This window comes from Eschrichtius robustus, chromosome 7, assembly GCF_028021215.1.
Source record: "Eschrichtius robustus isolate mEscRob2 chromosome 7, mEscRob2.pri, whole genome shotgun sequence".
In the NCBI taxonomy this organism is placed as follows: Eukaryota; Metazoa; Chordata; class Mammalia; order Artiodactyla; family Eschrichtiidae; genus Eschrichtius; species Eschrichtius robustus.
Window position 1 is genome coordinate 133735495 of NC_090830.1, and position 13639 is coordinate 133749133.

General features: G+C 40.6%; 1 protein-coding gene across 1 annotated transcript in view; it reads right to left on the reverse strand.

Moving 5' to 3' along the window:
- ADAM12 (ADAM metallopeptidase domain 12) overlaps positions 1 to 13318 on the reverse strand; it is a 388450-nt gene extending 375132 nt beyond the window's left edge. Inside the window, exon 1 of the mRNA XM_068548756.1 lies at positions 12841 to 13318. Coding sequence (XP_068404857.1) covers positions 12841 to 12928 — 88 coding nt within the window. The 5' untranslated portion in view covers positions 12929 to 13318. The remainder of the gene's footprint in view (positions 1 to 12840) is intronic.
- Between the last annotated feature and the right edge of the window lie 321 nt (positions 13319 to 13639).

The following is a 13639-nucleotide window of genomic DNA, read 5'->3' on the forward strand; positions in this document are numbered from 1 at the left end:
TCCCAAAGTTTTAAAGATGTAGAAGAAAACACAGAAGCCATAATGGGAGACAGCAAAAGGACATTATTTTTAATGATCTATCAGGTTTAAAAAAGAACCTTAAAAATTAAGTTTCTATAAATGAAAAATTAAAGGCATTGGAAATTGCAAAGTAAGTCCATAGACTGTAAACAGCAACCTAGACACAGCTCAAGAGAGAATTATGAAATGGACTCTAGATTGGGAGACATCACCCAGAATGTAAAGCAGAGTGATAAAGAGACAAAGAGAAACAGCATGACTGAATGATAAGATCCAATTACATATAAAAAAGTTCCAAAGGAGATATAAAGAAAATAAGGGCAAGACAGTCATTGAAGAGATAATGACTAAGAACTTTCTATATTTGATTGGATTTAAGAAGCATGGCAAGGTCAGATATACATAAAATAAAAATGAGTCCATATCAGAAAACATGACAATAAAACTACAGAACCACAAACAAACAAAAGACAACCTTAAAAGGAACCAGAGTCTAGTGCAAAAGAATAATCATTAAACTAAAGATGTCTCAACAGTGACAGTAGAGGCCAGCATACCATTGGTAATACCTGCTAAAAGACAGTAACTGTCAACCTAGAATTCTGTATGTAGCTAAGCTAACATTTCAGAAAAAGAGAAAACAAGCATTTTCCAGTCAAACAAATACAGAGCATTTGCTATTCACAGACCTTCAACGCAACATGATTTTGATAAAAAGCAAACTGAATCCCAGAGGCAGAAGAGGTTTGCAAGAAGCCATGATGGAAAAAAAAGGCACTGGTTACACTGGATAAATCAAAATAAGCCTGCACTACTAAAAACAAAAGCAAAGTCTACCACCACCCCACTATATTTTTTTGATGAGAGATGTGCTTCAAAGTGGTAGACTAAAATGCTAGACAGCAATAATAATAAATGGGAGAGACGATGAAAGACACGGAAGCATTCTTGGCCAGTGGTGGTATCTGGGAGGTGGCCAGAGTCACTGGCTACCTTTACACTTTGTTACTTGAAGCTCAACGTTTGATATTTAACAGTACTACTAAATTGTGGAAACCAGATATATAACCTCTAAATTAACAGAGCTGGAGAGAAGTAGGTGTAAATAATCCTTCAGCAATATAAAAGGAGACAGAAAAAAAAAAGTGCCTAAAAATAGCAAAATTCAGTAAACTTTTAGTAAATAGAGAACAAAATGGAAGATGAGTTCAAAAACATCAAAGGTCACAATACACATGAAGGGATGGACCTAGTGAGTTAAGAGACAGCAATTATAAAGTTTTCAAATCTAGGCATATTTTGTTTATAATAGACATATGTGAAAGATAATGACATGGAAAATTTGAAAGTAAAGAGATAGGAAAAGACATACCAGAAAAATATTAACCCAAAGAAAACTGATACAGTAATATTTGTCTTAGACACATCTGGAGCTGTACACAGTTGAACAGACCCAACAAACTAGCCTCAAAACGTATGATGCAAAAACTGACAGAATTACAAGGAGAAATGGAAAATCCATGATTATATTAGATTCTTAAAACCTCTCTTAGACACAGAAATACTGAATGAGAAATGTTAGTCATAATATATGATATGACATCAGTTAACAAGCTTAATGTAATTGACATATCTAGAACCCTATACCCAATACTTAGAGCATATACATTATTTTTAAACACACATGTAATTTTTATAAAAATTTACCATGTATTAGCTCATAAGGAAAATTTCAAATGCATGAGAGTCAATAGGACACAGATCACTTTCTTTGACACCAGTGTAATAAAATCAGATATCAACAACAAAGATAACTAATCTTACCCAACCATTTAGAAAGTAAAACATGCACACTCTCTCACATACACACCAATCAAAACATATGTCCAAATAACTTCACACTCAAAAAATCATAATGCAAGGTATAGATTATTTTGGCCATGATGATAACACAAACCTAACAGCAAAACAATGAAAGCAGTAATTGGAGGGAAAAGTTCAGCTTAAATGAAAGAGCTTTCAGAAGAAGTGAGAAATAGAATAACAGTATAAACCCCAAGAAAGTAGAAGAAAGGGACAGAAATTAATAGAAAACAAAAATGAAAGATCAACAAAAGAAAAATGCAGCAAAATTATTTCAGAAAGAAAGAGATCATATGAATAGCACTATAACCCTTGAGGAGATTAAATCAACTGTCAGATTTCTGATGAAAAAACACCATGCTTTGATGATATTAAGTCAAGTTTCAACAACTGTTAAGGAAAAAATAACCTCTTATACCTAAGCTGTCCTAGGAATAGAAAAAGATGTAACTAAAACTCCCTAACTCACTTTCTGAGGCTAATAGTAAAGCTTTGAAATGAAAACTAAAAGATATTTGGAGAAAGGAAAATTAAAGACTAATGGTGGTTATCAACATTGTCCTACAGGGGCTAAAATCCTAAACAAAATTTTAGTAAATGGGATCCAACATTGTATTTTAAAAATGCACCCAAATCATGGAAGATTTATTCTAAGAATTCAAGGATGGTTTAACAACATAAAATCTATTAATATAATTCACTACACTACTTACGGAATAGAGGAGGGGTAAAAAACCCAACAAATGAACAACTAATCATGCCAACAAGATGCTGAGGAAAAGTTTTTTAAAAAAACTAAACAACCATGTTTATATGTTAAAAAGAAAACATTTTAGCAAACTAGCAGTATAGAGAAATGTTCTTAGTTTATATTAAAAAAAGATTAAATGACATACATAGCAAAATTTTGCAGTAAGCATCTTAATAAATGGTGAAAAGCTATTCTCATTAAAGTTGGGGGAAAAAAAACCAAAGACATTTGCAATCACCACTTTTGTTTATCATTGTAGTGGAGGTACTAGCCAATGAAAGAAAAGAAATAAAAGAGGTAGAATGTAAAAGAACTGTAAAGGAAAAAACAAAAATTACCATCATTTTTAGATGATAATTAGAATTTCTATGAAGTTAGTCTACAAACTATTAGAACTAATAAAAATCAAGCATGGTTGCCGAATTCAAAATCAAAGTACAAAAATCAGTAACATTTATTTATACTGAAAAAGAAAATATCAATTAGAACTTTTTAAAAATAGATAATTCCACAGATAAAGCAAGAATAGCCATGAGCTGGTACTTGTTGAAGCTGAGTAATAGACACATGAGTGTTCATTATACCAGTCTGTCGACTTTTGCATATGTTTAAAATTTGCTGTAGTAAAATTTTTTAATTAAAAAAAATAGTGATGCCTTCAGAATAACAGTGAATCTAGTAAGTACTTAGAGTACACTGAAATATATCTTACAAAGATGTGCAAGAACTTCAGAAAATTTTTTAACTTACTGAATAAAATTAAAGAAAACATGTAAAGAAACGACCACATTTATGGCAGGAAGCTTTGATGTCATGGGAATGTCAAGTCTCCCCATATTAATCTGTAAGTTCCCACTGAGTATTTTGAAGAACTTAGCAAGGAGATTCTAAAGTTCATATGAGATACTAGCGTTTCAAGAATACTCAAGACAAGTCTATAAAGGAGAGGAAGGGAGACCGGAAGAGGAAATTAACCTTTTTGAGCACTTAGCATGGGCCAGGCCCTGTTCAAAGCACTTTCCATGTATTATCTCATTTAAATCTTCCTCACAGCCCCCCATGGGGGCAGATACTATTATTATCACCATTTCATAAAGGGAGTAACTGGGGAAAAAAGAGTTTTCATAATTTGACTGAGGTTTAGGGTGACCAACCATCATGGTTTGCCCAGCTCTGAGGGGTCCCGAGATGTGGGATTTTCAGTATTGAAACTGGAAAAGTCCTAACAACACAGGATGGTCACTCACCTTCCCAAGGTCACATGTCAGTAGGTGACAGAGCTGATATGCAAACCACGCCAAGCTGACCCTACTGTCTGTCCCCTAGACCACCATATACCAACCAATCTAAACATGTAAGACTCGTTATAGTACAGAATACTGAAAATAGTATGGTACTGAAAATAGGATAAAAAAAATAGTCCAGCAGAACAAGGAACCCAGAAGCATATCTGTCTAGACTTGGTGTTTATCAGAAGGAGGAAAGGATTCAATAAATGTTACTAGGATGGTTGGTTATCTTATCTATATGAGGCAAAATAGACCATGCCCTCATACAACAAATAAAAATAAGTTCCAGTTATACTAAAAGTGAACAGCAAAAAGTTAAAATTTAGAAGAAATTATAAAAATCTCTTTTGGAGCTCAGGAAAGAGAGAAGGATTTCTTAAACCACACTTAGAAAGAAAAAAATGGGCAAATAATAAGTGATCCAAAGAAGAAACATAAAGAACAATATAAACACATTTCTTAAGAAAAGTCTTAAAGTCTCTAGGAATCAGGAAAATACCAATAAAAACAATGAAATATTTCACATCCAGTTTGGCAACATTTAAAAGTCTGAAAGTGCCAAGTATTGGCAAAAATATGGATAACCAGAACTCTCTAACAAGTAGGCATGAAAATGGGTACAACCAATTTAGAAAGCAAAGCAGCAATGTATATCAAAGTAGAAAACTGGCTTACCCTCCGATTCAGCCATTCATTTGTAATAGCTTCCCTAGAGCTCACGCCTGTATATGAGGAGATAGGTACAAGTATCCTTGCACCAGTGCAGTATCAAAAAGTAGGGGAAAACAGATATTTATCCACACAGGAGTGTACTATTTATGGTTTAACCATGCAATTAAAAGGAATGAAGCAAGCACATGTATCAGTAAGAATAAGTCTTTAAAAACACACTGATTTTTAGAAAAGTGAGTTGCAGGACTTCCCTGGTGGCGCAGCGATTAAGAATTTGCCTGCCAATGCAGGGGACACAGGTTCGAGCCCTGGTCCAGGAAGATCCCACATGCCGCAGAGCAGCTAAGCCCATGCGCCACAACTACTGAAGCCCGCATGCCTAGAGCCCGTGCTCCGCAACAAGAGAAGTGACCACAGTGAGAAGCCTGCACATCGCAACCAAGAGTAGCCCCCGCTCGCTGGAATTAGAGAAAGCTCGCGTGCAGCAATGAAGACCCAACGCAGCCAAAAATATTAAAAAATAAATAAAGCAAGTTGAAGAAGGCTGTTGTATACAGTAGGGTACCATTTATATAATATTTAATACATAAATAATATCAAATATTGATTAGAGATACATGTATATGTATAAACACACATATATATATTCTACCTACCAATTTCAGAATAGTGGTTGTCTTTTCAGAAAGAAGGTGAAGAATTGGATGGCTGGAGAGAATCAGGAGTGGTTACAGATAAGCTTTAACATTTTACATCTTTAAATTTTAAAAATTCTGAAGCATCTATAGGAAAATTTGGTTGGCAACAATATGGATGTGTAACTTATTCTATGTCTTTTTTTCAACTTTTACAATATTTCACATTTTGTGAAGGAATGGATAATGGGGACAAAATTCTTTTTCATGACCTTTTTCATGATTATATCTCAAATGATACTGAAATTGGCTGAATAAATTATTTCAGTTTAGAAATTTTGCTTAGCTTGCCTCATTTCAGGAATACATGTATTCCATCAACCAAAGTGCAGCTGCATTTTAAGGTATAACCTAGACTCTTAAGTTCTGATGCAGGTTCCCAAGAACACCACCAAAACCCCCAGGATTTAAGAAAGTAAAACCAGGTTCTCTGATGACATTCAGATTCATGTGAACATAGATCTCATGAGAAATGCTCCATCCTATCCTGGCTTTAATCACAAATGTAGCAAAACACAAAACAAGGAAGCTTTTGGTCAAATTGCAGGCCAGTATTTACCACGCCCTGACAAAGGAAGATGTCAGGGTATAGCAACAACAGTTCTAAGAATGAATCATCTAAAGGGATCAGGGAGGTCAATGCTTCCAGGACAGACGGAAGGTCCAGAGTTAATCCAATGAGGTTAAGCGGTTGCCTAGAAACTGAGCTCTTAGTGTCACCTGGGGATGACATAAAAGCTTAAAGGATAAAAAAGTATCAGTATGATGCTGAATTATTTGGCTTCTCCATCTCATCGATCAATTGGAGGCAAGGTATACTGAACATTAAATAAAGCACAAGGCACCAGGATGAAGAATGAGCTGAGGTAAGTATAAGGACTGAAATGGCAGCTTGTCAGAAAGCATGATATTCAAGGCACACATTTCAACTGGCAAGTAAAGCTTATTTGAACTGCGTTATCATTCCGTTTCAAAGCAAACTACGTTACAATCTCACTGCTATAGACATTATAATTATTTCAAAGATAAAGTATATAGACGACAAAATGTTTACTACGCCTAGGCTAAGACCTGGTCCCCATCATGAGAGCACCTAGAGATGGCCCTGCATCGGCCACTTAGCAGACACTCAACCATCCGAAGCCATAGTTTCCTCCTCTGTAGAGTGAGGGCAATAACAGGACCAATGGCAAGATTCTTCCCCAAGGACTGAATGAGATAGTGCATGCAAAGATCTTGCAATAGCTCCTGGCACCAAAGCACTCAACAACTGCCTTTTTAAGTAACCGTGTGCTGGTATGAAAACTTTAGGTTTCATAAAATACTACAGAAACACACATAAAGAAACAGCTACTACAAGTGCACAGAAACTATTTCCCAAAACATTCTGTATAGATTATATCAACTTCACTTTCTCAAACCCAGAGAGCTGATAATTAAAGGACTGTACATATAGCAGAGCTGTTTCATATAGCTTTCAGTGGGCATGCAGCCAAAGGACTATAGGCCTAGCCATTTGGTACAGAAGGAACATCTGAAGATGTTTCTCACACCTGTCTTTATAAATCATTGATAGTGCAGGAACAGTTTAGCTTTAAGAGGCCTCTGGAACATACTCTGATACAAAAAAAAAAAAAAAAGTTTTTTGCAACTGTAATGAATTCATTACAGTATCATCTACACCAAAAAGAAATATGCTTAGCTTCTTTAGATGATGTAGTTGCATTCCTTAGGAAAAAAAAAATCCTTATAGTTTCCACAGCTGCAACATCTATCCAATTAGGTATATGTTGACTTTGAGTATTTATAGATTTTTAAAAGAAAGTTTTGAAACATTTAAAACTGGATGTAATTTTCGTTTCCACAAGGAAGGAGTAGAAAGAGCCAAATGACAAGTGAGAGAGAGGGGGAAAAAAAACCATGTCTGTGTATAGAGTGCCGTAATAAAAGCCTGGGCTGACTTTTAAATGTGCATGGCAGACTCACAGGTGTTTGTCTGCACTCCCTCCTGAAAGCCTACAATATAAATAATAACATAAAAATACTTTTAAAAAAGCAAAGAATTGGAGAGAAAATAGGAACAGGTAAGAGAAAGCAACAAGGCTTTTGAAGAGGTGAGACAAGTGGTTACCTACTCAGCAGAGGAGAGAGAACTGGAAACCTGTTGCCTGGAGAAGAGGGAAGCCATCTAGAAGGCGAGATGGATGAGAAGAACCTTGGAAAGACTTGGGGATGGAAGGCAGTGGGCACCTCTGATGGTCAGTACAGGCTGGGCTGAAAGACCGTCCAAGGAAAAGTTAGAGCTGTAGGTCCCTTGCAAAGCCAGCACAGCTAGGTGACTGCCCCTCCCACTTCATCAGACAGGAGATGTATTTTCTGCAGACACTAAAGCAGAGAAATTCTGTACACGAGGACGCCCAGCATAGCTGAGAGTGAAGAAGTGGTAGCAGAGTGCCAAACTGAAAGCAAAAGGATTTAAAAAAAAAAAAAAAAAAAAAAAAGCAAAGCACACTCATGGGTGAGACAACCACCTTAACCCTGTTCTACTACTCAGCTCACAGGCCCTATTAGCCAGGCTTAAGTCCTCAGCAGGAACCTGCAAAATTCTTCTTTGGGGAAACTGACCAGCCTACGAAAAAAGACAGTCAGTGATGTATGGAGGTCCCCCAACCCAGTGAAGGCCGACCAGTTACTAAGCCCCTCTTTGAAGCACACAGAAGTTTCAATCAGCTTTTTAGTGTCTAATTGTTAAATATAAACAGACAGCCAAAATACAGACTTTTGAAGAAAGCCAGAGGCTATAACAAACAGGAGTTGGGGAGGATCTGAGAGCTAATAGTGAGAATAAAGTCAGCAAAACAATGTTTAAAAAGTAAAAGTTAATACATGCCAAGAGTTCGCCGAAACCTTACATCCATTATATATATAAAAAAAAGAACAAAACCTTATTTTAAAAAAAGGAACATTCATGGAACAAGAAACATTTCTTGGAAATTAAATATGCAGTAGCAGAAATAAACAACTTGAGTAGCAGGTTTGGAAAGTGAAATTAAAAAAACTCTCCCAGAAAGTTGAACAAAGAAGACAATTAGAGGATGTTTGCAGGAAGTTGGGACATTCAGCTAAGAGCAGTTTCAGAAAAAGCATGACAAAAACAGTGAGGAAGAAATCATTGAAGAAATAATAAAAGAAAGTACACTAGAACTTCACAGCATGAAAGTTCAAACAGAAAGTCCCAGCACGACTACTGATAAGAACTTAGCTAAAGCACATTATCATGAAATGTAAAAATACTGGGGATTAAGAGAAGATGATAAAAGCTTTGAGGAAGAAAACAGACTACATATAAAGGATTAACAATCACCATGCTATCAACTTCCCAAGTGGCAATGGGCATAGAGACAATGTAGAAATGCCTTATAAAATACTGAGGAAATATGACTTCCATCTTGAAATTTTATTCCTAAATAAACTAACAATCAAAGGTGATATATATTACCACCTTTAACATATATATCCGGGGTGAAATACATATATGAGTGTATGTATATATATATATATACATACATATATATATATATATAAAATTGCTGGTTTGCATATATATATTTGCATGCAAGACATACATTCTAAACTTCTTTTTTACTCATAAAACTCTGTTTCGATTGAAACACCAAAGTATACAACTAAAAATATTTACTTTTCTATCTTCCCATGCAGCAAGCAGTGGCCCTGTGTCACAGTCTAGCCAAGAGAAAATCTGCTACAAAGGTTTCTGGAAATACTTTTATTTTCCCAATAAAAGAGATTTGCTGACTCTGCTTTTTGCCTCTTTTGCCTTATTACGACCTAGGATGCAGGTATAATGCCAAAATGTACAGCAGCTATCATAAGACCATGAGGCATTAAGCATAAAAGCAAAAGCCAACATGTAAGTATGGCAGACACAAGCGAAAGTAAAACCTCGGGTGCCTAGTAGTATCACTGACTCGCTACACCAGCTACTACACCGCTTCCTTCACAAACGATCGGGATGTAAAGATTAAAAAAAAACTGCTGTACAGTAAGTCCCCTACACCCAAACCTTCAAGCTGCGAACTTTCAAAGACACGAACATGGGTTCCACTAACATCAGGCGTGAGTGAAATTGCAGCTTGCCCTCCTTCTCCTATTGCTGATGATCCTTCAGCTCTACCATCTCCCACCTCCTCTCCCTCCTCCAGTCAGTGACTCTTCTTGCCTGTTCACTCGATGCCAGCCCCTGTATGCCAGCTGTTGTACTGCACTACTGTACTTTTCAAGGTACTGTACTGTAAGATTAAAAATGTTTTCTTTATTTTTTGCATTTATTTTTTTTAAGTATTATTTGTGTGAAAAGTATTATAAACCTATTACAGTATGGTACTATATAACCAATCGTGTTAGTTGGGTACCTAGGCTAACTTTGTTGGACTTATGAACAAATTGGACTTACAAACGCACTCCCGGAACGGAACTTGTTCGTATGTACGGGACTTACTGTGGTCAGGTTTTCTGTTACTTGCAATGGAAAGTATTTAATCATTCCTAACAAGTTATCAAAAAAATTTACCTCCCACATGCCCTTTTAGGAAGTTACTAGAAGATGTGCTCCACAAAAATAAGGCATAAACTAAAAAAAGAAAGTTATGGTGCTCAGAAAACAGGCAATCCAACACAGGAAGGATGTAAGAGGAGTTTTCAGCATCTTGGCAAGAGAGTAGTCCTGAGACAACAGTTGACATGCAAGCCTAAAAAGTAACCAGTTCACACTGGAGCAGGAAGAAAAGGGCTCCAAGAGAGATAATACCAAGAAAAAATAAATAGTGAATAGATTACCTGATGTGTTTGATCATATTGGAAGGAGTTTACCGATTCTCCCAGAGGGTTTGGAGGTAGAGAGATTGGTACACAAGAAACAAAGCAAAATGGTAAAAAAAACAAACAAACAAAAACAAAGCTATTATTAACTCTAGGAAAAAAAGTTGAAATAGTTATGAAATGGAATTACAGAACACTGTGTGGCTCAACCATAAGCAATATTTGCTTCATGGTGCAAACATTAAATATTGGTTTTTTATTACGGCGGTATTACACTGGAAAGTCAGAAAGAAGAGAAGCCAGTGTGGATGGAGTCGTGAGCACGGGAGAGAGTGGTGAGAAAGGAGATAACAGAGGAAAACAGGAAATAGGTTATCCTGAGGTTTGGATTTTCTTAAGAGCCCTAGGAAGCCACTGGAGAGTTTTAAACAGGAAACCAGCATGATCCAACTCATGACTGAGACTGATGACTTTGGCTGTGGTGCTGGGAAGAGTACACTGAGCAGGGACAAGAGGGGAAGCCAGCAGACGAGTTAGGAGGCTACTACACTAGGGATAAGAGGCTCTGCAGAAGAGATCAAAAGAAGGGGAAAAAAAGCGGCCAAGGCTGGGGAAGGCCACTTGAAACAGGGGGAAGCGGGTAGATGAGAACACATTTTGGAGGCTGGTGGCTTGTGGAGGGAAAGGAGAGCCTCAGGATGACTTTCTACGTGTTTGCATGAAGCATCTGGAAAAGGCAGAGGCTGTTATTACCGAGTTGGAAAGATGGGGGCACGGGGTGGAAAATGGATTCAGGAGTAGACAGTTTGGGATCTAGGGTTCTGTTCTGGACCTGTTAGAGCTGACATGCCAATGAAGGGTAACACGCAGAGAGACAAACCCCAAAATATGCTCTGCCTTCAACAAGTAGTAATTCCTCCCTTTTTCTTGCCAACACAAAGAAATGTTTCATTATATGCTGTGATTTGGTGCACTGATTGATTTAAAACTCGATACCGAGAATCCAAGGATAAACAAGCAGTGAATCCTGGGATACCACAGCATGTAACCCATTCTAAATGTTTAGGCTTAACTAGCTTTCTATTTTGAGTCATATCTATCCTAAGGAAAAACTACCTCTACCAAAGCTGTAGTCATAAAATAATAAAAGTCCTTCCTCCATGAAATAATTTCCCATTATTAGCTTGATTTAGCAAACATTTTCCTCTAAAAAAAAAAAAAAAGTATTGTCCATGCTCAGTGGACTTCTGTTTATGTGTACAGAGCATGTGTCAAGTCCAAGACCACCTCAGGCACACTTTGAGATTCTGTTTCAGTTTTTTAAAAGTTGTTTCTCAATAAATACTCAAAAGGACCCATCTGTACAAAAGTCTTTCAAACCATTTTTCACAACTATTATTTTCACTTGCAGGTCATAGAGTTTTTTAACTAAACAGTCAGCAGTATTCTTTCTTGGCGTTCTCATTGCTTCTTCCTTGCTTTGAGCAATCTTTTTACTTAATCATTAATTCCCAAATTGGTCTTCGTTGCCGTGTGGATTTTATCGAGAGCTGGGTTTTAGCCACATTACAGTAGATGCGGTGGGGGACGGAGGTGGGGTGGGGTGGAGGGTAGCAGTGGCAATTACAAAATTAAACGTACCATAAGGTGGTAACGGTTCGTGATTGAGGCCAGCTGTTGAAAAATAATGCCTGTTACATAGAATCACAGAAATTTAGAGCTGGAGGCCAAGGCAAGTCTTTCATTGGTGGGCCGACAGCGCCTCTAGCGGCAGAAAGACGGCGGTGGCGGTGACGGCGACCGGCAGAAACTTCTGAATTTTTAAAAAGGCACCTGCTGTTTGAGTTCTCATTGTGCAAAAAGAAAAGATCCACAGGTACCCATTTAAGGGGATACAACTCGGGAAAACCTAGGTCTATAAAACAGCTATAATAGCCACACTTTGGCTTAACGTGGAAATGAGTTGTCGCTTTACACAAGGTTGATTTAAGCGATTATTTAGGTGAGAACCTGACGGAGTGGCGGGAAACAAAGATTCTGCTCAAATCTAGCCGCCCCTGACAACTAGGGAGCTATCCGGAATTAGAAAAAGAGGGAAAGAAAATTAAAGAAGTAGGTAAAAGAGTCCATTTTTAAAATGGAGAGCGCCGTGGAACGCCGCAGGCACACCTGCGGGCACGCGGATGGCTCACCTGCGCGGTTACTGTGCGTCCCCCCAGGTGTATCCGAGGGGGAGCAGGGGTGCACAGGAAACCTCACGGAGGGCTGACCAGTCAGAGATGGGGGGATTCACTAAGGGACAGGATAAGATGACCCGAAGCGCATCATCCCGGGCGACACGTGTAACTGTCAAGACACAGATACCCTGGCAAACGATCCCCGAGATGGGAGAACACGCGGCAGCGGCCCCGAGGCTGGGCCACCCGGGCTACGCGCTGGCGGCTTCCAGGCCCGGAGCCAAGGGCTCCCTCCTTCCCCGGGGAATTGGCACCTGGGGTGGGGGGGCCCGGGGGGGCGGGGGTCCCCTCCGAGCCGGGAGCCCGAGCCCGGGGGCTCCGCAGCTGCGTCCCCGCGCGCCGGGTCGCGGGGCAATCCCGCCACTCGGCGTCCCCCCCAGTGCGGCGCGTGGTGCCCCCGGAGGGCGAGTCCCCAGCGGGCGGGCGGGGACAGCGGGGGACCGGCGGGGAGCCGCCTGGGCTCGGCGACTTACCTCGGGCCGCACGCGGCGCCAGCAGAGCCCCGGCCAGGGCGAGCAGGAGGGCGCGGGCGGGGGGCGCGGGCGGCGGGCGCGCTGCCATCGTCGCCGGCCTTCCGTGCAGCAGCAGCTCTCGGGGCCGGGCGGCGGGCGCTGCACCATCCCCCGCGGGCGCCGAGCGGGGGCCGGGCGTCGCGGCCCGAGGGACTTCCTGCTGCGGGGAGTCAACTCCGAACCCCTCGCGCAGCGCCCGGCCGCTGAAGAGCTAGTCTAGGCTTTCATTTTTTTAAAAAAGTTTTCCCCGGCGCGCGTGTGTGTGCGTGTGTGTGTGCGCGCGCGCACGCTGTTCTGGCACGAGCCAGCCTTGACCGTTGCAATAAACGAGCAAACTGTCCGAGTTGGCCCGGGGACGAGGAAGATCGTTAGGGAGAGGAGGCAGGCCTGTGAAATGGATCCACAGCCAACAGTCACCGTTCTCATCACCACGGAACAAATTATGGTCTCCCCCGCACCCCCGCCCGCCCGCCCGCGGCGTCCCGCGGGTCCTAGAGACCGGTCCGGGGCCCCCGCCAGGGTCCCGCCCAGAGCCGGCTCTGGCCCACCCCCGGGGCGGCTCGGGGCAGGGCGCCTCCCGGGCCGCGCGCCCCGGCGGCGGCACAGACGTGGCTCGGTGGCGGCGCGGGCGTCCGGAGCGCACACATCCCCGCCCCGGGATGATGTGGCCGCGGGGCCCCGGGCGCCCGGCTGCCAAGAGCACACGCGGCTGCACCGTCCAGCTTTCCAGTCTGAGGCTGGAAATGATGACTCGGCTGCG